Below are 27,187 nucleotides of genomic sequence, written 5' to 3'. Positions count from 1 at the left end.
ACAAGGCCGTACTAGGGAGGGACTAACAAGCCTATTGACGAATCCGAAGACAGCATTTACGAAAGACAATGACACAAGCCAATGAAAAATATGGGAGGAGAGTGGGCGCAGCTTCTCTCCAATACTCTACTACAGCAGTCTCGCAGCATGCTCGCTGCAGCTAGGCTTGACCTTAAAACTGCCGCTGTGAGACCGGTCCACTTAAAGCCCTGCTTTTATCTTTAAAGAAGGCAGTCCCACACCTTTAAGCTATTAGCATTGTAAATGACAATGCCTTTTATTTATGTTTTAAAAACCAACACATAAATGAAAGGCGTTGTCATTTACAATGCCAATAGCTCAAACTCGCGTAAATGCGAGACCTATTGCATAGCAAATGCTTGTTCTGCTCATCCTATGTTTGGGTTACTCTGCTTTAATCTCCTCGCTCTTTTCGTTGTGCCTTACTTTGATAGTATCGTGCCTCCTATCCCTTCCATAAAACATGACCTACATTTGTGCCTCATTCTAACAAAAACTTCGGCGCTACCCTTATTTGAACTGTAAATATAATATCGGTTTTATCCCAACTAGAATCAAATACACTGAGCGCAACCGCTGTCCAGCGATTTTTGACAGAAGGAGACACTCCAACACGATATGCTACTCTGTTGCGCATGCGTACTGCGGACAAGCGGAACGATGTCTAATAGGAACTCAATGCGCACGTCATTTTTGACTGGGCGGCGCTTTGCTCGTGTTACTCCCTTTCCTGTCTGCACTGAGCAGGGAGCCGGTGTGTGGTTCCGTGTCTGTTACAGCCATGCCGACTGTGAGCGTGAAGCGGGACTTGCTGTTTGAGTCGCTCGGCCGGACTTACAGTAAGTGCGAGAAGGGGTGCCTTTTGGGACACTTTGCAGGCGGCAGCGAGGCAGGGCTTCTGGCACAACAGGAGCGTATGTGAGTCGTATGAGTGATCCATGATCATCCTCTCTCACTCTGAAATCCTCCCCTTCCCCGCAGTGTTTTGGGGTGTGGTAAAGAGAGAGTGCTCCAGCCAGCTTCAGGGGTATCCTTGCATGTTGGGGCGCTGCTCTCGTTCCGCTCAAGTGTTTTAGAGGCAGGAGCCAGACATAAACAGTGGTGTCCGGGTTAGCTGGGTTGATACACATGCACCGATTGTAGTGAGATTGCATCATTCGTAGGGCTGGGACTACTGGCACATGCTTTCCCAGTCATTGATGTCTGGACACCCCCTTTAGCTTACTGTTTTCAAGCTCATCATCCTCGATTAGCAATAGGACCTACATTGGTGTGTATTTGTTTGTGGTGTATCTATAGTGCTTAACCCCTAAATAATCCAAGCCTGTGAGATTGGTAGTCACACACCTGCTAGGCATTTCTGTCCTTGCAGTTTGCTGACGTGAGACATCTTGTCTCGTGGGGTAAAATACTTTGGCTCTGATTCATTTATTTGTCTGCTTTGTAAAGCGCATGATAAAGTATACATCGCTACCTCTGGCGCTGGAAGCAGTCTAGCCGAGGAGGGGAACATTTTTTCCTTAATTCATTAACGAAGGCAAAGCAGGTGTCTGTAACAACATAGTTGCCAACATTTAAAAACAATTTCCAGGGACACTTTGCAGCACAGCTATCAATTACTTACTTGACAATTTACCACATCCACTGCCCCAAAGGTCCGCCCAACCCATATAATTAGCATAATTTAACTCCGCCTATTTATAGTGCAGATTATAGGGTCTACTCAATGAAGAGAGAATTGCAGGGAGTTGAAATGGGAATTTCAAACTTAAGGCCAAAGTAACTGAGTTGGAAAAAATCTCCCATTCAGCTGCATTGGAGAATTTTTCCAACTCGGCTACTTTGGCCTAAAGTTTGAAATTCCCATTCCAATTTCCGGACTGTCCCGAGATAGTGAATTACCCGGGACAGTCTCCAACTTGCAACAGTATTGATTTTCTTTAAAATAACTGATCTTCTGTGATCACTCATAGATTTGTAGCATGAGTAGTGAAGTTTCAGATTCTTTACACATTCCGTGGTCCATGACCAACTAAGCAACAGAAAAATCTCGGTCTTATCACTGTTCAGTTTGAGGTGATTAGCCATCATCCGGTGTGCTTTCATATAGTTGACAAAGTTGACCTTGGTGTCCTTTATGTTCTTTGAGATGGAAACAAGTATTTGCATATCTTCTACATGTGATATGGGGTTAATCTCAAAGGGTTTTACGATTGTAGCTGGGGAGTCACGTAAATATTGAACAAATTAGGGGTCAGGAAAACACCCTGAGATACTCCACATTTGGAAGATAATTTTTCAGATCTAAACGGGATGATAGGATCTGATTGGGCAGAGAAGACTGAAAGCCTGCCTCAATCCTTACTACAGATTCCTAGGTTAGTGAGTCAAGTGATTAGCACCAGATGGGGTACAGTGTCAAATGTCTTCGAAGGTTCCAGAAGGAGCAGGGCTTCAGATCTTCCCTGATCTAATATCATACAGACTTCATGGGTCATAGCCAGGAGTACTGTCTGTGCTACGACCTGGTCTGAATCCATATTAGGTAGGGTCCAACAGATGATTAGCCTCTATGTAAGTAGATATTTGTCTGTTAATAGCCTTTTCAGTTATTGTGGGTAGAAAAGGCAGAAGGGAAATTGGCATAAAGTTGGCAAGGTTAATGGGATCGTCTTTGGCATTTTTCAGAAAGGGGTGGTAGAGGTGCTTTTCAGCTATAAAGACGGATTCCTGCTTTAAGGGAAAGGTTACACTATTAGGAAGTGACAGGGGTTAGTTAAAGTGTCCAAAGCCAGTTTCAGAATTGTAGGAGTGGCCGGATCAAAGGGTGATACCGGTTTGGTGCACAAAAAGAGGTCTTTTATTTTGGTTTAAGAGGGTGTGTTGAATTCCTTCATGATGGCTCCTTAGCAGTGTGGGGTTGCAGTATTTTCTGTGGGACTGTCTTGTGGGAGGTAGTTATTTTTTCTTTTTTTTGTTTTTGAAGAAACTCTTGAGGTTTCTGCAAAGTGTTAGTGAGCAAGAGATCTGGAGGCTGCATGTTCGGGTTTATCGATAGTATTTAAATCTTCATTCTTTTGACAGGCGATTGGCAGAGGAAATGGTTATTAAATAATCTGCTTCAGCTTTTTAAATATTTTGTTTATTTGCGGCTATTTTACCCTGCTAATATAAATTGTTATGCTAAGACATAGTTTAACATTTTGCCCACATTGGATGTGTGCTATATAGTTTTGCACGTATACAATGTTGGAAAAGTTGGGAGAAATTGAGCATTCTACTGTTTGATGCCTGCCACAAAGAGCTGTTATTTTTTGGCATAAAAGCTCCAGCTACCATGTCTAATAAATAAGACGTTTTATCAAAACCTTTGGGGGGTTGTATGGGAACGCCTATGTACCACACATGGGACACCCCACGGACACAAACAAGTGATAGCTCTACTTTGTGTTACTTTGGGGTTACTTTCCAATGCAGATAGTTTTGCTCTGGATGTCAAATCCCAAATTAACAGTTTGTGCCAATTTGTGTGACTTCTGTGATGAAATCTTGCACAAATAGTAAATCTTTTAGTAAGCCTTTGGGTTCAAGGGGACAAGCCATCAAATTCTTGCAGAGACACGAGCCAGGGCCTTGCTTGACAATTAAGAGACACATCATGACTCAAGCTATCCCTACCTTCATAATACAAATATCACAGCAAGTGTTATGTAAAAATATATTAAAATGCTTTCAAAATGAAAAAAGATTTTTTCATTATTTGTTTTACACATTGAAAATTATCACCGCATTGAATGACATTTGTTAAAATTAGTGAACAGAAACCTAAGGCAACTCTCATGTATTAATATGGACCAGAGTTGCGTAAATACATGTATTGCGTAGTGAAAGAGGGCAACAGAAGAATTATCCTAGAGAATAGATATCAATTAACCAATAATGTTTATTCAGAATTCAATAGAGATATAATGATAATTCCAAAGAAACAAGATACGATCTCATAATTTCACATCCACACTGCATTCACATCTACAATCACACTAATCTCATTCAACCTGTAAAAGCAAGGTACACAAAAAAACAATTATTTGAAAGTGCACCTCAACATCTGGTGCTTCTGGGCATTGGATACAATTATATTCCGTTTTGAAAGATAATTTAGATTTTTCACAGCCTGCTGGGCAGAAAATCTGGATTTTATTAATGACATGAAGGCTAATATTATGCAAATCTCCTTTATTGCCACAGCTCAGCAGCAACAATTGAAGAACATAGAACTTCAATGAACATTCTAAATAAGTATAAAGTCTCTTGGTGAGCAGCCATCTTCCTTCTTTGTTAAACTGCGAAGAAAGGTCAGTGTGCAGAAGAAACAGGAATAAAAACTGGAGATAATTTTCCACAATGTGGTCCGAAGGAAAGAGAAATTCTTATTCTGAAAGAAAAAGAATAAAATATCATAGTATCTTATTGTAATATCACATACACAATAGGGAGGGTTTAAGTTCAAAGAGGAGGGATAATATTAGCCTCTGTGTCATTAATAAAATCCAGATTTTCTGCGCAGCAGGCTGTGGAAAATCTAGATTTTATGACACGACACGGAGGCCATATTATGCAAGTTTAAAGGGCATTAAGAACATTATCAATCACATTAGGGATTGTTCTGAAATAACAAGCCTTAAACAAACATACTATCATTCAACCAGTCTGTTGCCCTAAGGATATCTTGTAGTCTACCTGCCAGAAATAAGGCCTTTGAAGCCGAGGCACCTCTAAGGAATTGAGCACCAAAAATAGATATGTCTACACCACTTTCATGCATGACATCCTTTACCCATCTTGCTAAGGTTGGAGAAGAGACTCCTTTATGAGGGGATCTATAGGAAATTAGTAATTGAGATTCATTCATTCTTAAATTTTTAGTTCTTTTCTCATATTCTTTCAAACACTTAACCACGCAAAGTCTTTCATTCTGAGGAAAAAAGGGGTAAAAGATAGAGGAAGACATTGTCTTGGTTCTTTTCTTGAGGTAAAAGCAAACCCCTTCGGGTTGAAAAGCCCTGCTAGAAACATCTAAAGCCTTAACGTCTGAAGTTCTTCTAAAAGATACTAGACATAACAAAACGGTAACTTTAAATGAAATGCGTTTAAGAGAAAGGAAAGCATTTTCTCCCCAAGATGATAGAGTTCGAAGAACAAGGGTAACATCCCATAGGGCGGTGTATTTAGCAGTAGGAGGGTTTAAAACTCTCATGCTTCTCATTATCCTTTTGGTTAATAGAGTCTGACCAATGGAGATTCCGTTAATTAAGGAATGACCAGCTGAAATAGCAGATCTATAAACATTAACGGTTCTATAAGATAAACCTGATGTGAACAGTTCTGAAAGATAGTTAACAACGTGGACTAAATTAGTTGAAATGGGATCATAACCTCGTTGAAGGCACCAGCGAGCCCATTTGTTCCATGCCAATCGATAAGCCTTTCTTGTACCAGATGCCCATGACTCAGAAATGAGTCTGAAAGCATTTGACAAAACCGCCGGGATTCGCCATTGTCTCCTGAAATCTTCCATGCCGTCAGTACCAGAAGACCCTGCTCTACAAGAGGATGGATGTCTCCCTCTGGACCTATGACTATCTCCTTGAATGAAGGAGTCAAAATAGGGAAGTCTATGCTCATTTCTAGTATGATTGGGAACCATGCCTGAGATCTCCAAAGAGGAGTTATTACGACCATGCTCTGTCGGTAGCGTCGAGCATGAAGGAGCAGGCGAGGAAGCATTGCAAAAGGCGGGAAGGCATAAGGTGCTAAGCCCCTCCAATCTTGAAGGAAAGCATCTACCTTTTGAGCCTGAGGGTCCGGTATCCAACTGAAGAAATTCTTAAGTTGAGTATTCAGATGGTCTGCAAATAGGTCTATCTTGAAGGGACCCCATCTGGATTGGATGGCTAAGAATACCTGTCTGTTCAATCTCCAGTTGCTGGAGTCCTTGAAATTCCTCGAGTACCAATCTGCCACCCCATTCTTCAACCCAGGAATGTGTTGCGCTATAACTGAAATTCCTTTGCTCAAACAGTAGCTCCATAAGCCTTTTGCTAGGTCTGTTAGGCCCTTGGAATGAGGACCCCCTAGTTTGTTGACATATCGTACTGCGGACACATTGTCCATTCGTAACGTTACACAGCATTTCATTGATTTCTGGGTGAAACAACAAATCGCAAATTAACCTGCTAGTAATTCTAAGCAATTGATATGCAACTTCTTCTCTTGAGGAGTCCAACGATCCCCTGTTGATGAGTTCCCACATCTCGCTCCCCATCCTTTCAAACTCGTGTCTGATTCTATTATTATTAGATCCGGTTCCTCCCCAAAAATGGCTTTCCCATTCCATGCTTCTACTTTCTTTAACCACCAAAGGAGTTTGGTTCTTGATTGCTGATCTAAGGAAATCAGTTGGGAGTAAGATTGGTTCGATCTCAGAGATTCTGCCTTCAATCTCTGAAGTGCTCGATAGTGTAATGGACCTGGGAAAATTGCTTGAATTGTGGACGAAAGTAGGCCCAGGATCCTTGCTCGGACTCTTAAGTTAAGGGAAAGGTCTTTAGTGCAAGTAACTTTCTGAGTTCTTTCCTCACTTTCCTTACTTTGTCGCCCGGTAATCTCAGCTTTGTCTTCACAGTGTCTACCAAGAAACCCAAAAACTGGGTTTGTTGAGATGGAATTAAGCAGTATTTTTTTATGTTTATAATGAAGCCTAGGTGTTCCAAAAGATGTATTGTGAGATCCGTGTGGAGTGAAACGGTCTCTTTTGATTGAGCCATTATGAGGATATCGTCAAGGTATATGATCAGCCTCACTCCCCTTTGTCTGAGCCAAGCAGTGACGGGTCGGAGTACCTTGGTGAAGCATCAAGGGGCAGATGATAGACCGAAAGGGAGGCTGCAAAACTGGTACAGTTGTCCCTCCCAAGTGAATTGGAGAAACTTCTGGTGGGGTTCCCAGATAGGGATTGTCGGATAAGCATCTTTTAGGTTCAGTCTCGCTAACCAGTCCCCTTTTCTTAAAATGTCCCTTAGGTGATGTATCCCTTCCATTTTGAAGTGTTGGTAGACTACCAATTGATTTAACTCTTTTAACTTTGACTGGCCTTTGATACTTGTTTTTCTTTTCTACGAGAAAAATATTGCTGAGGAAACCTAAGTGAGTGCTCTTGACAATTGCACCATTCTTTAATAAGTCCTGTACCTCTTGAGAGACCAGGAGTTTGTCTTTGGCAGAGAAGGTAATCTCTCAAGGGTGTTTTGTTTGGAAGGGAATACCGATGAAGTCTATTTTGTACCCTTTCACCGTATCCAGAACCCAACAATCCTTGGTTACCAAATTCCAATTCCCAGCGAATTGAAGTAATCTCCCTCCCTCCTTTGGAGGGTTTTCTAAAAGGTCTGTCGAAGTTCCTACCTGATGAAAAGGAACGTTGTCTTCGCTTGCCTCTGAAGGGACGTCCGCGGTTCCTCTGTCTCTGACTGTAGAATTGTTGAGATCCGCCGTAGTTGTTGTTAAATCTTCCGCCGCCATGAAGGGTCTTGCGTTTGAGTTTCCTCGGCCAGGGAAACGACCCCGTATTCTCCTGGCCCGGGTAAAAACCCGATCTTGAAACACTTTTTTAATTTCCTTTTGGGACTTTTGTATTGAACTAAAAGCGTCAACGTATTTGGCCATGTCTTTAATAAAATCCTCACCAAAGAGGAAACCTTGTGAGTTTGGCCCTCCATCATTCTTGGCTAGTTCGATTAGTTTGGGGTCGATCTTTAACAACACCCCTATTCTCCTCTCTGTAGAGATAGCCGTGTTAGCATTACCGATAATGCATATAGCCCTTTGGACCCACTCCCTGAGTTCTTTAGGGTAAATTGGGGAGTCTCCCAGATAGGCTGATTCAGCCATTTCAAAACAATTTGTAAGGGGGCCTATGGTGTCAAGAAGGCGATCCTAACAGGATTTTAAGCCTTTATCCATGCCCTTCTTTGGATCACTGGAGGTTTTTGCTATGAAGGCTACTACCTTGGGGTCCAACTCTGGGGTTGCGGCTACTTTATTTGGAAGGGAGGGTCTCGGGCATTCAGAACGGAGTCTGGACCTCACCTCCTTTGGGATTTCTTTTCTCAACCAGAAGGAGAGGTAGTCTGCCACATGTTGGGAAGGGGTCCATTCTGGGGACACGGGGTGCTTAATTAATAATGGGTCAAACATAAGATCTCCAAATGGGTTCAAGAGTCCCATATTAGGTTCTGAGGTCTTGGAAACCTCTTCTGAGCTTCCCCTTGGTTGTGCCTCTTCCACATCAGTGTTAAAGCCAGAGGAGCAGGATAGGTCGATTTCAGGGTCAGAACTGTCGTCCCTATTGGCATCAATAGGGAGCTCAGGGCCTTGTTCCTGCCCGTATGGGGTGCCCGAGACACCAGACTTGTCACCGCCTTGAGAGCTTGAAGGAGGGGCGGAGGTCTTGGCTTTCTTTGAGCCTTTTTGCTCTTTGTCTCCAAGTGCCCTCTTCTTTGGAGCCTTAATTGCTCCGGTCTGTTGGTTGCTAGTGGAAGGGCGTGGGGAGGTCTTTTGAGACAGAGACTCTAATTTTTTATTTATGATATCATCAATAGATCCAAGCACCTTCTCCAGAGCCGTAGTTACTAATTCTTCCAGTTGGCCTTCAATATTAACTAGAGGTGCAGACATTTTAATTAAATTAGTTAATACTAATGGGTTAAAAGGTAATTATTGGAGTAATAGTATTAATTCACTCGGTAAGGGAAAAAGGCAAAGTATTAGAGTAGTGGAACCACTATAAAAAGAGTAATTGAAAGAAATGTTTGATACCGGTGAAAGGAGCATGTAACAGCTGATTGGTAGACAGTTGATTGAAAACTGTCAAAAGTATACACAGGACGGCTGCTCGGTCCCAATTATCTAAGATGGAGGGCTCATTGAGTATAGGAAGTTATGCCCAAACTCACAAAATGGCCTCCACGCACGTAGTAGCGTGCATGGTTGGCCCCTAAGGTATTTTCCTTTAATTCCTAACCCGGCTCACCTCGAGCGCGAGTAACGCGTCGAGGGGGCCAGGGAGAAGAAAACTCTTCGTAAAGTCTTCGTAACGCGGGAAGCTCCGAGGAAGTGTCCCGTGATTTGGTTTTAAGTAAGCCCAGGTGTGCGGGGAGAGGTGCGCCGTCAGAGATCGGTATGTGCGCACGTAAGCGTTTTAAAAGTACACAGTGAAATTGTTAGCCACGGGCAAGGTACCAGCCCTAATGTTTGCTGATGATACCTTGCTACTGTCACGTACCCCCATGGGAATCCAGCGCATTCTAGATGGTTTTGTAGACTTCTGCAGAGATAGGGGTCTTGAGATCAATCTAGCCAAAATGAAATTTATGATCCTCAACCCTCCTAAACACACTTGCCCAAACCCAGTACTAAATGGTATCCCCCTCGAACGGGTAAAAACGTTTGGATATTTGGGGATTATACTCCAAGAAGACCTGGGATGGGGAGGTCAAGTTGATAATTCCACTCTAAAGCTGACCCAAACTACAGGAGGCATGGCCAGATTGTTCAAAGATTCGGCTTTTAAACCAGCGGCGCCAGTGATAGAAATTTTTAAATCGCAGGCTAGAGCTGCTACAACCTATGGAGCGGAACTTTGGGGCCATTCTAAAACTGACAGCTTATCGAGGGTTGAAAATACCTTTATTAGGAATTTGTTGAGTTTACCATCCAGTTCCCCGTTGGTCCCCATTAGGTTCGATTTGGGTCTGCTCCCTATGGAAGAGGTGGTGGCTGTGTGGCCCGTCTACTACTGGAAGAGACTCTGGTCCAACCCGGACTTGGAATCTTATAGAAATGAATTCATGGGGGTCTGGCCTACAATTAAAAATCTGAACATCCCTTGGCTAATGTATGTTAGGGACACCTGTGCCAAGATTGGTTTCTAGGAACTTTGGGACACTCCAGAAAGTTCTTGTTTGGCTGTTTCCAAAAGCAACTTGGTCGAACAATTCAGATACTTCTTCCTATCATGTTTAGACATGAATTCAAATATAGGTAGGCTGACTGCTCAGTTCCTACAGATTAAACCAAATTATGGGAGGGAGTTATTCCTGGATTTGATTTTCCCCCCAGTTGCTAGGAAGCTGTATCTCCAACTAAGAATGGGAACTTTACCGCTCAGGTCCTTCACTTCCAGATGGGATTCCAATACAAAAATACTTCATGTCCTGCTTGTGGCTACATATTGGAGGATGAAAATCATGTGTTTTTCTTTTGCCCAACGTATGACTTGCACAGAAAACGCTGGGTAAAACCTATTTGCAATAACCTTGGTTTTAGAGAGTGTGAAAAAGCCCTGCGAGTTTTGAAATATGACACCCATCCCCCAATTGTTTTCGCAGTCTCACGCTTTCTAAACGCTATATGGTTGCAACGCAGGACATTTTCCACCAACTGTTAATTATTTGATTAATTTAACTTTATTATTTTTACCTGATTTTGGTGGCTTAAGTTTGAGATCTGTTCTTGATGTGATAATTTTATTATTAATATTGTTTGTAATTCATTGTTGCTTTTATGGCCCTAGTGGCCGAAATAAAGTTTATGAACTGAACTGAAATTGACAAGTGTTTTAAAAGTATACAGTGAAATTGACAAGCCTAATCCGGTTCAAAGTAAAACCGGAGGGGGAAAAAGACAGTAAAAGTCTGAAAATAATAAAGGTAAAGTTGAGTTTTAACAAGAGATTAAGTTAGGAAAGACAAAGCAGTCACAAAGGTAATCGTACATATAAAATGTTACTAAGTATTAGCTTGAGAAAAATACCTTTAACTAGGTAGATATAGGTGTCAGTATTGTGTATATATAACAAGTACATACAAGTATAACAAATGATAACTCTTATCAAGCGATAACTGGGGAATAGTACTTATCTTTCTGAGCAGCAGCAACAAAGAAAGGAAGATGGCTGCTCACCAAGGGACTTTATACTTATTTAGAATGTTCATTGAAGTTCTATGTTCTCCAATTGTTGCTGCTGAGCTGTGGCAATAAAGGAGATTTGCATAATATGGCCTCCGTGTCGTGCCATAAATTTTGTGGCTTAACACATGGTTATCTTCAATCATCTATGCGTGTTTCGGCACAGGAGCACCTTGTTTAGGAAAGCCACCTAAAGGAAATGGATGGTACCTGCAATTATATAAACATATATGTTCTACATGAATATGATACATGATAAAAGCAAAATACTACACAGTTTGTGTCAATTGGCCAACCAAACATGAGAATCAGCCAGTGTATTACCTGTGTTTTAGATAGGCAAATAAGGAAAAAAACAGGTGTCCAGGCCATACCAAGGTTCCAATAGATAGTAGTGCACGATGCAAGCGTAGTTCCCACGAAGTGAGTCATACTAGCTTCTGAATTGTGCAATATGACCTATGAACATAGGTGTGAGTAGCTTAACCAAAGGGTAGATTAACACAGTCCCAGGCTGGAACCTCCAAGGACTCTGGAGAGTGATCAGTTGTAACCGGCCTGAATGAAACAGGAGAGTCCTGTAGCAATAAGAACAAGTGGGACAGCATAAATGTGTATATATATTGGGATTGTTCTGACTCCTGTTCTTTGCTGATTTGCCTGGGAATACACTGGGTGATTCTCAAGTTTATAGTTCTGATGTAAAATGCAAAGTACAAAGAAAAAAGCCTTAAAGATAACTTGACTTATCTTTTTGTGTATGAGCTCCTATGTTTGTAAACATTGTGTTGCTGGAAACCCTGTGAACAACACGGTTGTCAGTATATTTTAATATTTTTGACTTTTAAAAAAGATAATCCGATCAGTGATGTTTTTTCCACTTATACATTAGGATTTCAGTTAAGAGATTGATCTGTTTGCATGAAGCCTTTTAGTTAGTTCAAGAGTGATGCTTAATGTTCAGCTTGTTACTTTAGCGTTTAACATATCTAACGAGCTCAAAGAATGAAGAATTATACTGAGGTTTGTTTTTTAAGTTTGCTGCTTGCAACTCCTGTGAATAGCAGGTGTTCGATTAACACGTATATGTACCTTGATCTTTGAGTCTCAACCTGGAAATTTTAGCCTGGCAACTGCAGTATAGTAGCATCATTTACAGCGAAAATCAAGAGAAGAACGAAGTGTTAGGGAAGGTTTCTGAGCAGTTAAAGCATACTTCTGGCTGGCAGATATACGCACAAACCCTACCAAGACCGATAATAAAACAGAAAAATATACATAGATAACCCGCTACACTGTGGGGTAAAAATATATGCTGTGTCACATCTGATATGTGACCCTTGGCAAACTTTCTCTGTTCTTCTTTTTTTTTTTAATCATTTAATTAAATCATCAAGTAGTAACACTGTACAACATTGTACGTGTCAGAATAATCTACCTGTAAGAGAAAATATGCCTAAAGTAACCCATTGCTGTAGATCTGGCATTTTCATTTTAACTTCCTTTTATGTCATACTTGAACCGTAACTCACCTTATTGAGCATTCATCCAGTTGGGTGAGCGAGGGGAAGGTAAACCTCCACAGCATTACATGCCTATTGAGTCTAAAACAGTATAATGCACACTTTAATCATCTTCCAGGTAGCATATAAACAGGTATGCAGTAAGTGCTTTTCAGTTCCACCATTTAGCTGATCTCCTCTGTCATCTATGCCACTCTTGTGACTTGAATTGCACAATTCCTTTGCTGCCTCAGGTTGGGTTAATAGAATTGTTTTTCTCACTCTCAGATTTAAGCTTCCACTGCACAGATTTCTGCATTGTCTGTCCTGATTCCTCACTATAGTCATATGATTCTGGTCTGAGACAAAGTGGACCTTTGAATTGGCCATCAAAGAGACTTTGTTACCAGCTGTCTCCCTTGCTATCCGTTATTATTTTCCCTAGTTCCTTAATACTGCAACATAGGTGTCCAGTGTCACCCCCTAGTCATGAGGACCCTTGGTGGGCAGGTGCATTGCTTCCACAACACAGATACCTGCATTATCTATGTCCTCAAATACTACAGAGTTAAGAAAGACGTCCCAAGTCTTGGGTGAGGCGCATAGCTCCAGGGTCTGTACCGTACCAGAGCAGAGTTTGCCTCCGTATTCTGTTTGCTCAACTTTTCATGGGGCATGGTTGAGGAGTAGCCACATTCTTTGATTGTCTGGCAACTTTGGGCTCTGCTCTTATAGCTTTTACATCACCTTCATACTGCAGTTCAGTTTGCCCATGTGGTGATCAGTGTTGGCTTCTGTGTTGTCTGTTTTGCAAAGTGCTCACTTGATCAAGGGCACCTTCTCCTAATTACAGTAAGAGACACTTTGAAGCTCCCCGACTAGCCATAATAGGTAACTCCCCTTGGGTAAAAGCAACCCAAATTGCACTTGGTGCCTACCAAATAGGCTTTCTGTGTAGCCCTAGGCATTGAGGAGTGTGGGAGAAAGTCAGTATTTTCCTTGGTTGGTTGTCATTTCTTTTCAGTGGCATCCTGTCACAGTGGGACCATGGGTATAGGCCTCCCGCACATAGAATGCAGGTGTCCCGTTGTCCTCCCAGTCTGCCTCAGTCCTTCTGGTCTTGTTACGTCCAGTCTTCTGTGCCACCTCCACCTGCCGGGTACACCACTTGCACTGAGCTTAACACAGAGTTCTCACATGTTGTCTGAAGGGTCCCCAAGACTTCCTTGGGGAAGCTGTGCTCTAAAGAAGCCACCCAAAGATGCTAGAACAGAGCATAGCAGGCATCACCATCCTGAAGACCACAGTGACCCGATTGGTCTGATATTCAGGACAGAACAGCACATGAGTAGGTGTGTCCAAGGCCAGTGGAGTCTTCACAGAGGGGGCATCACTATCTCTGGCAATTATTCTCTGGGTGCATTGTTTGAGATTCACAAAATCTTTCCAGGTTACTGCTTGACATCTGCGCCAGTCTCAGCTTTTCAGCCATTAGTCTGAAGAAATTATGTGACTATCTCTTCTGCATCCTCAAATATACATGTGTATATTTTCACATAATAAAAAACAAAGCAAGTGCAAAGTCACCTGCTATTTTTTTCCTTTGGTTAAACATGGCAACAGTTTTGAGTGATTTTCCATTTGCTTTGCCACACTCAAAAGAGACATACTACTGCACTTAGACAGGAGTTTATTTCCAGCCATTTCAAACTGGGAAGGGATTAGAAGTGTATGAGAAAATGGCTTTTTGCAAGTTTACCCCCACTTTTTGACCATAAGGTACTGGTGTAATGACTTTGTGAAGCACTGGGCCCTTCCGACCAGGCCTCAGTGAATGTGCTCTAACTCTTAAAGTGTATGTTTAATTGACTTATACCCAATTGGCATATGTTAACTTACTTATAAGTCCCTAGTATATTGTGCGATGGTTACACAGGGCCTGTAAGTTAAAGCGTCTTTTGATACCTGCCGCACTTATTGTGCCACCGCGAGTATCACAAAGTAAAGCATGTCTCCCAGCCAGCCACTGCAGGCTGGTAGAGCAGGTTTAAACTACTAGCTCGACTTTGCCGTTTAAGGTAATAGCAAAGTCCAAACCTTTTTAATATACATGTCACCCACTAAGCCAGGCCTAATGAGCCCTAAGGCAGGGTCCTGCATAGTAAAAGTGGTACATGTGATTTTATATGTCCTGATAGTAATTACCCAATATTGTCTTTTTTTACTGTAGAAAAGCTAGTAGCTCCATAGGCGAGCACAGAGTTACACACTGACCTCTCAGCGGTGCTAACTTCTGAATGGGACTACAAAATATGATACTTCAAAATATGAAAATATTTTTTGCATTAAACCCTGTGTGATGCTCAAGTCGAATTTAATGTAACTTTTGCACAAATTGCAACTTTAGTAAGTAGCTGCTTTGTGGCCTAAAGTTTTCCAGGACTGCTTACATTTGCTGGCCACGAGACAGCCTTCTGCCCTCCTGGGAGGAGGGGTGACCGATTCTCGTGAAGGAGCACAAAGGGCCCGCCATTGGAAGAGGCGTGCGCTCTCTCTGGCAGGAAGGCCAAATAGGATGTGACATGACTGTGCCTGTGGTGCCCTGCTCGAGGAAAAGTTGTCCCATGCCCCAGACAGAAGTGACTCCCAAGTCAATTGGCTGACTTCCTGTTACAGCTTCAGGGCCTCAAAAGCTGAAGAAGGCTGCCTTGGTGGGGTTGTAGCTGTAAATACCTGACTGCCGCGGGGCAGCCTAGGGGACCGAGCCCTGACCCTCAAAAGTTGTATCTGAGTCTGCAGAACCTTGGAGAGTCGTCGGAGTGCAGCTTGGTCACCCAGCAAGAAAGTTACTGCCAGTTAAAGAGAACCACTGGTTTTGCTGTAACAGTAGTCTAGTGGCAACTGGGTTTTAGCTTGACTTCACCTGCACTTCAAGGGATATCAATCCCTGTTGCCGTAGTCGACCTACTGTGTTTGTTGACCAAGGAGTTGCTTCAGGAAGAACCCTGTTACTGGATCAGCATCCTTGTGTCCTGTATCCCTTACATCAGGACCACTCCATTAAAATCGATGGTGTTTCATCAATAGAGCCTGGATCTGGACTAGAGACTACTTTGACTGTGCGATAACTGTTTAACTTAACCTCTTTGGTCCTTGTGACTAACTTCCTGCTGGAGTTTGTTCCTCAAACCTGGCCGCAGTAGTAGTTTTCACCTTTTATAAAAGTTTTACAATTTTTACCACTAGTGGTGTTCATTGCAATGATTTATTGTGCTACGTGAAGAAGCAGTGATCTATTGTGCCTTTGAAAATTCATATCTCTGGAACCCTCCAGTGGATTATTGTCATTGAGGTGTCCATTTAAAGATAAAAATTCAACCTATTATTATAAATTGTTGACAGATGTTTTACTGAGTCTTGTTTCTTTCACATTCAACAGTTATGGTACTTCTTAATGCTTCACACTTGTTCCATTGATAAAGCCTGACTCCTCACAGCTACATCTACTCAGGGTTGAGCTAAGGTTTTTCAAATGAATCTGACTCGACCCAGTACAGGTATTGAGTTTATTAAACTGTGAGGGCGCACAACCAAACCATATAAAAAACACTTTCCTCGCAAAGAGGAATTGTGAATATTCAGACATGTTCACAAACTTCCAGGGATTTCCCTCCTGAGAATGTCTACTCCACACCCACTAGAGATTTTCTCACCCTGAAACCTGCCTAAGTAAATCTTTTTTACAATTGCTAAACTGACTTCACACTCCTAAAAAAAAAAATCAGACTTGCAGATGCAGGTAACTTTGTGAAAGAGGTCCCGTGTATGCAGCAATTGGTAACAAAGTGATGGAAGAAATTCTTGAATGAATTTATTTTAATGCAATCGCTCAGGGCAGCATTACAGTTTATTGTTTCTACTCCAGTGTGCCATTCTGGACTGAGTCAGCCATATGCACACCAGCTGTGTCCCTGCTCCAGTAGGAAAGGGGGTGGCCTAGTATGAAATTTACTAGGACTGCAATATGCACAGCTCTGAGATTTTTCAAACATTTAATTCATTTTGCATCAAAATAAACAATAATCATATTCAATTTTTCACATGAATTTACACAAAATACATGATTCTTCAATGTGTATGCATTTATGCAGTAATAGACACAAGTAACTATCTGCGTAACTTTTCAAACACCCAATGCATTTCGGGACATTTGTGGTCCCTTCGTCAGGGGTAAACTGTTGGAAAAGAAAGGAGAGTATATATCAAAAATCTGCACGTTGCGTGAGCAGGAGGTCGTATTTTTTGAAATTTAAGTAGGTATACGATACCTTGTTATAGTTCACATAAGTTACATGTTCATGTATCTAAGGAAAAGGTTCAAAATAGTGGAAATATAAGAAATACTGATCTCACTATTGGTTAGTGATAATAAATAATGCAAGGAACCCCGATATCGTACCTGAATAGTTGTATCATTTTACATAATGTTCATGTTGCAACGTAAAAAAATCTGCAAAAATAAAAACTATGTGTTAACTGTGCTGTATGAAGCACTATATCTGGGTACGCTCGATGCTTAAAAGCGGAGCTTACCTTGTTGTTGAAAATTCAGATGGCGGTAAATAACCGTTACTGAAGCTGAGTGTTGCTGATCTGGAAATGAAGGACAAAACCTTATGATCCAGTCAAATCTGCTACTGAAAACCCATAGAAATGGGGTCAAAAAGTAGAATGTGCTTACCGATTCAGAAAAACGTTCGTGGAGCGGTGTATTTCCCCGAGCGCCCTCGATCGAGGTTGGTTGCTCGTCAGTTTCAGGTGAGTAAATAGTCGCGCTACGAGCGTGAGCTTAGAAACTAAAAAAAGACTATGAGAAAACATAGTCGGGAAGAGAGACTCAAGTGCTACTCGTATGATCGATGCGAGCCTAAAAAATCTATTAATTTTTCAGTGAGGTGTATATACAATCTTCATTGGAAATTAAATCTAATAAGAATCATTATTGGATAATTCGGCTGATTTACGAAATTGAATGAAAGCACTGTGAACGTGCTTATCGTGCACGGGTCGTTTGCCGATAAAGTTGTAAAAAAACGAACCTGAGCGGTTGCAGTGGGTGAATGTGATTGTAGGTGCTGGATTCGGATGAATAAAGTTATGTAATCGCCAGGATTTGCATTACCTGGCTTCATAGAATAGTGTCAATAAACATAGTTTACACAATGAACTTTGGCAACAATATATCAATTCAAAACATGTTCTGGTGTTACAAATCGTGTAAATTATCTGGTCATTTGCAGCAGCAACAATTTAATACAATACATTATAATGAACAAAAAACTATGTAGTCCTTTGCTAAGGAAATTCAGACAAAAGGGAACTAATGTGTTTTAGAATGTGTAATGTCAGGTAGGAGATAAACGTGGGTGGAATGCATTCTAAGTGGAGTACTTTCTGATTGAGTCGGGATCCCAAAGCGGAATGCCAGTATCATATGTGAGTAATGTTTTTTAGAGAAAACAAGCCATCTCAAACTTATCATTGAGTCCGTGCGGAGTAAGAGTTTTCAGCTTCTTTATCCAAAATGCCTCTCTTTGTAAGAGGTACTTTGAATTGTCACGGTCTGTGTGTTTTGGTACTTCTTCGATGATTTGGAATTTCAGTTGGGCAATTTGATGTCGTGATTCCTCCCAATGTGTCGCTATACTGGACGTCGTGCTTTTAGTACGTATTTTACTTTTATGTTCCGTCAGTCTGATTTTCATTTTCCTCTCAGTTTTTCCGACGTATAATAGCCCACAGGGGCATTTGATGGTGTAAATGACATTTTCTGAGTTGCATGTTGTGCTGCTGTGGATTTTGATTTTTTCACCCGTTAATGGATGCAGTAAAATGTCGCCTGTAATTACATTATTACAGTGTGTGCAGTTCCAGCATTTTTGTGTGCCTTTACTTGGTTCAAGAATCCTTGTTTGTTTTTGTTTTTTGGATAGTAGTTCCTTCAAGTTTTGGGCTCTTGTAAAGGCGAATAATGGTTTCTCTTTGAAGAGATTTTTGAAGTCAGTTTCTAGTTGGAGTAAGTTCCAATGCTTGTTGATAGTTTGTTTGATCTTCTTGGATGCTGTAGAGTATTTAGAAACAAAAACTGTACGTGTGCTTGTCTCTTTTGGGATTTTCTTCAATAATTCTTCACGAGGTCGGATCTTAACTTTGTTGAGTTGTTCTATGAGGAGTTTCTCAGGATACCCTCTGTCTGCGTAATTCTTTATTTGTTGATGCCATGTGGATACACATGCCATATCTGTAGAAGAGAATGCTGGAACTGCACACACTGTAATAATGTAATTACAGGCGACATTTTACTGCATCCATTAACGGGTGAAAAAATCAAAATCCACAGCAGCACAACATGCAACTCGGAAAATGTCATTTACACCATCAAATGCCCCTGTGGGCTATTATACGTCGGAAAAACTGAGAGGAAAATGAAAATCAGACTGACGGAACATAAAAGTAAAATACGTACTAAAAGCACGACGTCCAGTATAGCGACACATTGGGAGGAATCACGACATCAAATTGCCCAACTGAAATTCCAAATCATCGAAGAAGTACCAAAACACACAGACCGTGACAATTCAAAGTACCTCTTACAAAGAGAGGCATTTTGGATAAAGAAGCTGAAAACTCTTACTCCGCACGGACTCAATGATAAGTTTGAGATGGCTTGTTTTCTCTAAAAAACATTACTCACATATGATACTGGCATTCCGCTTTGGGATCCCGACTCAATCAGAAAGTACTCCACTTAGAATGCATTCCACCCACGTTTATCTCCTACCTGACATTACACATTCTAAAACACATTAGTTCCCTTTTGTCTGAATTTCTTTAGCAAAGGACTACATAGTTTTTTGTTCATTATAATGTATTGTATTAAATTGTTGCTGCTGCAAATGACCAGATAATTTACACGATTTGTAACACCAGAACATGTTTTGAATTGATATATTGTTGCCAAAGTTCATTGTGTAAACTATGTTTATTGACACTATTCTATGAAGCCAGGTAATGCAAATCCTGGCGATTACATAACTTTATTCATCCGAATCCAGCACCTACAATCACATTCACCCACTGCAACCGCTCAGGTTCGTTTTTTTACAACTTTATCGGCAAACGACCCGTGCACGATAAGCACGTTCACAGTGCTTTCATTCAATTTCGTAAATCAGCCGAATTATCCAATAATGATTCTTATTAGATTTAATTTCCAATGAAGATTGTATATACACCTCACTGAAAAATTAATAGATTTTTTAGGCTCGCATCGATCATACGAGTAGCACTTGAGTCTCTCTTCCCGACTATGTTTTCTCATAGTCTTTTTTTAGTTTCTAAGCTCACGCTCGTAGCGCGACTATTTACTCACCTGAAACTGACGAGCAACCAACCTCGATCGAGGGCGCTCGGGGAAATACACCGCTCCACGAACGTTTTTCTGAATCGGTAAGCACATTCTACTTTTTGACCCCATTTCTATGGGTTTTCAGTAGCAGATTTGACTGGATCATAAGGTTTTGTCCTTCATTTCCAGATCAGCAACACTCAGCTTCAGTAACGGTTATTTACCGCCATCTGAATTTTCAACAACAAGGTAAGCTCCGCTTTTAAGCATCGAGCGTACCCAGATATAGTGCTTCATACAGCACAGTTAACACATAGTTTTTATTTTTGCAGATTTTTTTACGTTGCAACATGAACATTATGTAAAATGATACAACTATTCAGGTACGATATCGGGGTTCCTTGCATTATTTATTATCACTAACCAATAGTGAGATCAGTATTTCTTATATTTCCACTATTTTGAACCTTTTCCTTAGATACATGAACATGTAACTTATGTGAACTATGACAAGGTATCGTATACCTACTTAAATTTCAAAAAATACGACCTCCTGCTCACGCAACGTGCAGATTTTTGATATATACTCTCCTTTCTTTTCCAACAGTTTACCCCTGACGAAGGGACCACAAATGTCCCGAAATGCATTGGGTGTTTGAAAAGTTACGCAGATAGTTACTTGTGTCTATTACTGCATAAATGCATACACATTGAAGAATCATGTATTTTGTGTAAATTCATGTGAAAAATTGAATATGATTATTGTTTATTTTGATGCAAAATGAATTAAATGTTTGAAAAATCTCAGAGCTGTGCATATTGCAGTCCTAGTAAATTTCATACTAGGCCACCCCCTTTCTTACATTACACGTGCCACGCAAGCATAAGGCAATATTGCACGCCTACCGGTAAAATTCTGTTTATCCTTCAAAATTCGAGTGCGCCCACCACCCATCTTTAACCTGCTCCAGTAGGAACAGCCTAGGAGGGAACTGCTGCACCAGGTCCTATCTAGCTGAAAACACAAGCAACCCAAGACCAAATTCGGCCTGCTTAGGCCTGGTCAGCGAGATATACCTTGAGTCCTAGAGGACAGTGAGCACAAGTCTTGTGTTTGTGCATACCTTTCACATTCCTTCCATCACGTTGTTGTAGTAAACACCCTAACTGTATCTGCAGCATGGGGCCAGAAATCTGCTGCTGATTTTTATACTCTTGTACATGGGGACGGGATGCCATTGGTTGACCTTCCAAGTCTGGGCTATTAGTAGAGCGAAGCGATGTCTGTTGGAGATTTTCCAAACAGGATTCAGTGCATTAACATTGAATGTACATTGAGTGGCAATTCAGACCTTCTGACCGATGTAAAGCCAGTTAATTATGTTAGAACTGTTAGTTCGCAGATTACTTACAGTTGAATCATGTCTTCGTTCTGAACAACTCTGTTTAGCATATGTCTTGCTATTTACTATTGTGTGTTGGTGTGTGCGTTTTAGCCACTGTCGTTGAGCTTCCTGCGCATCCTGCAAACTGCACGGGGTAATAATTACATGCTCTAAAAATAAATATCAAGTTCGCCCGATTTATTTATGTATGTAAAGAACATAATCATTTTTTTTTATTCTTATACTATTTAATTGTTCTACCCAATTGACCCATTTCTCTACCTATCCGTTTCTTCTAAACAATACTCAAAAACATTGTTAATATGAAACTTAAAAAATCCTCTTTACTAAGCCATTATTTTGTCTTCTTGATTTTTCGGTTCAGAGAAATAATGCCATATGCATGGTAGAATAAATAAAAATTCACACCCGTTTAAAGTTAAGTTTATAATTTCACAAAATATGTAGTATGTGTGAAATGTATAAATAAGATGCCTATTATCCTAAATGGACAGAAGTAGACAATGCCTAGAGTTATTACAATTTTCAATCTGTTTCTTCGTCGAGATTGACGTCTTCCCTCAGACCTTTTTCCAAAGAAATATTTTATTTGATGTTCTGGACTAATATGAAAACGTATTAACAAGAACCGTCACTTTTTATTACTTTTTTTTGCATTGTTTAAAACCTTAGGTTTTTTCTGTTCATCATTCTGGCCTCCAGAACGACTGTTTTGATCTGGCTATTCCACTTTTTTATAGATGAGACTTGGGAGTCTCTGCACCAACTTCCCATTATACACCTGTTGGTTTATGATTCCATCCTTCGTGAAAAAAGGGACTGTGATGTTGATAATGTCCAGGAAGTGATCCCTACACTTAATACAATTCACAGTCTGCAGTAATACGTGATTTCCTCAGGCTGTCACTTTGATGGGTTATTTTTTAACTAAAATGGTATTTGTACCCAACCAGCACATTGTAAGTGCAAAACAGAGAAAAGATAGCACAGTGCAAGAAGATTGCTTTTTCGTACATTACCAAGAATTACAACTTCAGCTTTGTTCTCACTCCCTGTCCCAAGTATGTAAGCAGAGCATAAGGTTTCCTCCTAAATGAGAAGAAATGCCATTAGACTAGTGGTTAATCGATTATTCACTGGGCTAGGTAAAACGCCACTCCGAATTGAAGAAGGTATTCAAACACCCTATGTAAGTTTGACAATCCAATTAATTCTAATATCTGAGGAATAGAACTGGTCACCCTATTTGTATACCAGTGCTTGGTTCAGTAGAATTAAAATTACACAAGGGTTAACAGCGACTTACACCACCGGACGCCACCGCAACCACTCCACAAATGCATAGGAAGATACTGGAATCACTGTGTACTGTACTTGTTGCACCGAGACCCCCAACATTGTACTGCACCGTTGCCAAATTTTTCACTCTTAAGTGAATAGAATACAAATACTTAAGCCCAAGCAGTAGTAATTCTTAACCTGTTCTAATACATTTCAAACACCCAAAAGTCACTTAATATCCTATTCTTTAATTTGTTTGTAGTTCTTTATCAAATTCCTCAAATACAAAATCCCTGTATTGTATGTTTGACATTCACTTCCTGGGACCACGTATTAAATGATTGATTATGTACATGGGATTACTAACAAATTAGGTAAATAGTAATGCCTAAAAAACTGTTACTCTGGGGATTAAAATGCTTAACTGTAAAGAATAAATCCTTTGAAAGTGAAATAAACCTGAAGGAAAAATCTTAAAATCAAATTCATATTCTCATTACTGAATCGTATCCCAGTGCCTCTTTTTACTAATCTACACCACTATAGCAGCAATATCTCATATTTACGTTTGTTATACTGTTTATTAAAATTGTGTGTCTCCATTAAGCACTTCGATTAAATAATTTGATTCTAGTTATTACAGAAAACAAGTTTGGTGTTTTTACTGGCCATACCCATTTCTGAATTGTTCGGCCTGGCCTGTCACTTACGTTTCTCGTATGTTTCATAAGTTGCAGAGATACATACACAGCAGACTATGCGGAAATATGTTTTACTCCTCACACCAGCATATACAAAGCCAAATTTACTGCATGTAGCTTGGGCCTATTCGGAAAGCCTGGCTGTGCGTGGTTGGACTTGGCAACAAATGATTTCAATTGTAGAAATCCCATTCCCTGGTTTCTGTAGTAGGTAATAAACTGATGAACACTATTGAATCATTGGCCTTATGTAGTTGGCCTCTCTCCTCCATCTCTCTTTGAACCTCTGGACAAAGATGCACCCTGAACACAACATTGTGATACCTAGAACATTTGGCCACGTACATAGTCCTCTCTTTTTCAAAAGTGTTACTGCATTTGCAAGGGACCCAAGAGGGTTACCAAAGCCCTGGAAGCATGTTGAAATAAAAATGTATGTCCGTCAGTACCAGCCACAACAGTATAGTTTTTAGTTTATTAGAAACATGTTCAAGCAAGTTCATAAGATGTTGAACACTGTTGCTTGGTTATACATTTTTAAATGAGGCACTTTCAGCCCACCCTTGACATAAGAGCTTTAGTTGCATTACATGAAATTCTTTAATGATTCTCATTAGGATACTGTAAAGCCTGTCTCTTGAAGTTACAAAAGCACTATGTCTACTGACTTATTTTATTTTGATTTGGTAGTATTTCTTTTTTACTAATCAAAAATGATAAATCTGATATTTTTATTTAAAAGAGAGGGGGGCTAGGTCTTGTGATCTCCACTATCAGATTTAATTGTTTGTGTTTGTTTCCAGCCGAAGAAGAGTTTGATGAGCTGTGCTTCGAATTTGGATTGGAACTAGACGAAATTGTAAGTATACACTTTTATACTAACAGTATTGTGCTTTTCAACGTTGTTCTTTTTGCAATCTGAAACAGAAAATAGTGACTTTTGTCTGGATGTAACTACTGAAATATTTGTTACACAAGAAAGATAGAAGCAGTTTAGCTTGATTCAGACGGAGTAAATTATTTTGGAGACCTAAGACTGCAAATGTGGCTTGGCAAACAATGAAGAATAAGAACCTGGTGAATAAAATGAATTTGTTTGGCAATGCTTAGTGCATACATACTATTGGATTTCAAGGCGCAATCATCTTATCAGCATGGATGTAAAATGTCTTGACTAAATCACCTCATTGTTCCAGTGTTTACCTGCTCAAGAGAAGCCTGTGTTAATAGGGCTTCAATATTGTTAGACATTAACCATGAAACTGTGGCTAACCACACCAAAATATGATGAATTCAGAAGTAGATACAGCACAGACTGGACAAATATTCTGAGAATATGTAATAAAATAAGTGCAGACTTAGTTTTTTCTAATGCAGACAGAAATATTTGTATGATTTTAGTATTCTGTGGATGAGGTGTATGAGGAAAAAGAACTGATGATTGGAGGTATGTAGCTGTGAAACAAGATACTTAGATGTCTGAGTTTATTCATGGACAGCAAACCCACTTCAAGTCCTGAAAGATCAAAGATGAAGCTGAATATATTACTATCTCCAACAAAACAAACTACTTAAAAAATAAGATCATAGCCACCACCAGCGGTTCCAGAACTGTTTGAAAATATAATGTAACCCACTTTGCAAACTCAGCCCCCAAAGCTCAAATTTCAAGCTCCTCAGGTGTTGTCAATAACATGACTCTTCTCTCTGAAACATCTTTCTATAAACCGAGACCTGGAGAAAACTCAAATGGTCTGTCATCCCTGTTAGAGACCAATCTTAACTGTCTATTTTTACAAAATTCGAACAGCAGGAGTTTGCATAAATTATCTCATTCCCCCCCTCCTTCTTTGTACACAAACTATCCCACATCGTCAATTTTTATTAAGGAATTCCTCGCAGGACATTGCACCCCTCTTTATCAAAATTGTAAACACCTCTTTACAAAGGTATATTTCCCTCTTCTCTCAAACCTTGTTAAACAACACCAATGTGCTGAAAGTTAGACCTTCACTACAGTAACCCCCCAAATCTCAGACTTATTTATAAATTTCCTTTCCTATGAAAAAGTATTCTGAAAGCAGCTACCTCAGAACTCTTTACCCAGATCTCCAGTTCTTGACTTTCTTTAATGCTAATATAATCCTAAACAATTTTAACTCTTACATTACCCATTCCTTTTGCCTAATTTTATCCCTTTAAGTCAACTATCTATTCTTAAAACAAATAGCAAGTGGTTTCCTGAATGGGTTAACAACAACAAAAAAGCAAGCAGATCGTCTAAGTATAAAATTTGCATTTCAAATTATTGAAAGCCTATTAAATAGTTGTTCCTTATAGTTCCAGGGTAGCTGATCCCTTGCTATATTTTCTGGAAATTTGCATGACATGAGTTGATATGTAGTGAATCATTAGGGGTAACATTTACAATGCCTAGTGTTAACCTGAAAATCTGGCATAGATCCACGGTGCTGCTTTCACTTTCACTAGACACTCTTAATGTGCGGTAATTAAAACTCTACACATTTATATTAGATCTGCATAAAAAGCAAATTATACACCCTAAATTGTTTCCACTTCTAATTGTAAATTATGCAAGATTAAGGAAGACAGTAGCAAATAATTACCAATACCTACCTCTTTATTTGATGCTTAAAGACTCACTTTAAGCATCTGCCATTCGTTTAAACAAAAGATAGAGTGGAGTCCTACGCATGCTGGCTCATGGTTGCGGCGAAAATCATCCTAAACTTTTCAATTCACATCCATCAGCTGCCTTTGATTGTTCTGCTTTTCAGATGGGGAGAATTAATAATGTGAACAAGTCTAATTAATGTGATTATGAGAGTTGCTACAGTAAATAGTTTCTCCAGAAAGCTTCTAATGTTGTAATTAAAAGGCATGGGCTTTCTTTTAAAAATGGTCCCTTGTTTGAATGTATTATTTGCTTTCTTTTTGCAGACCTCTGAGAAAGATATCATAAGTAAAGAGCAAGGAGATTGCAAGGCAGATGCCGCATCTGATGTGGTTCTTTTCAAGATTGATGTTCCTGCTAACCGCTATGATCTTCTGTGTCTGGAAGGACTAGTTCGAGGGCTTCAGGTTTTCAAGGAGAGGTGATATGTTGCATTCATAAGACAGATGCTTAATTGTACCAATGCCTTTTTCACCCTCTCTAGTTGCACTGTATTACTTATTAGGAATATTGTAACCTTTGTTTTTTCATGAAAGGTATGGATGGCTAAGGAAGTTTAGTCTGAATGAGTCTGCATCTTCCCTCATTTACCAGTACCTTGAGGTGAAGTTGTGTATGCATATTGTTATTTTTATCCCTTTGATCTGGTAAAAATGCTTAATATTTCTTTAGCAAAAAGAACAATTGATGGACAGAATGCAGAAAAATGTCACACATTCACCCCAGTACAGAGAGCTGGGCCTAAATCCATCGTTTTTTTGCTCACCATGCTATTCCAGTTTGGACCCAGCCAAATGCAAATCAGTCTTGACCCTGCGCCCAATGGGAACAGACCAGCCTGAACTGCCAGGGCAGGTCCTCCCTGGACTGGAAACAAGCATCCTAGGACCGGGTTTGGGTGCAAGGTTTTTGCCAACCACCCATTGTTTCAATGGGAGCCTGTGTTCTCGTTCGGAACACAGGCTCCCTTTGAAGTCCATGCGAGTCCGACCGAACGATATTGGGAAGGATCGTAATCGGTTGTTCGGACTCACAGGACCCTATTCATTTGGAAACTAGTCCTCAAACTAATTGGTCGGGACAGTTTCCTAACGACATCGTAGTTGGGCCCTTCGAGTGGAAACCAACTGATATGTCTTGTGCTT

At 40.3% G+C, this 27,187-nt stretch overlaps 1 protein-coding gene across 1 annotated transcript in view; it reads left to right on the top strand.

Annotated features, from left to right (window-relative positions):
- Positions 1-704: 704 nt before the first annotated feature.
- The window catches only part of FARSB (phenylalanyl-tRNA synthetase subunit beta), a 267,705-nt gene continuing 241,222 nt past the window's right edge, over positions 705-27,187 (top strand). The window contains exons 1-3 of the mRNA XM_085634265.1: positions 705-860; positions 24,151-24,206; positions 26,309-26,463. Of these exons, the coding sequence (XP_085490391.1) occupies positions 803-860; positions 24,151-24,206; positions 26,309-26,463 (269 nt within the window). The 5' untranslated portion in view covers positions 705-802. The remainder of the gene's footprint in view (positions 861-24,150; positions 24,207-26,308; positions 26,464-27,187) is intronic.

The sequence above is a fragment of the Triturus cristatus genome, chromosome 11 (genome assembly GCF_964204655.1).
Source record: "Triturus cristatus chromosome 11, aTriCri1.1, whole genome shotgun sequence".
NCBI lineage: Eukaryota > Metazoa > Chordata > Amphibia > Caudata > Salamandridae > Triturus > Triturus cristatus.
This window is presented reverse-complemented; position numbering and strand designations above follow the sequence as displayed.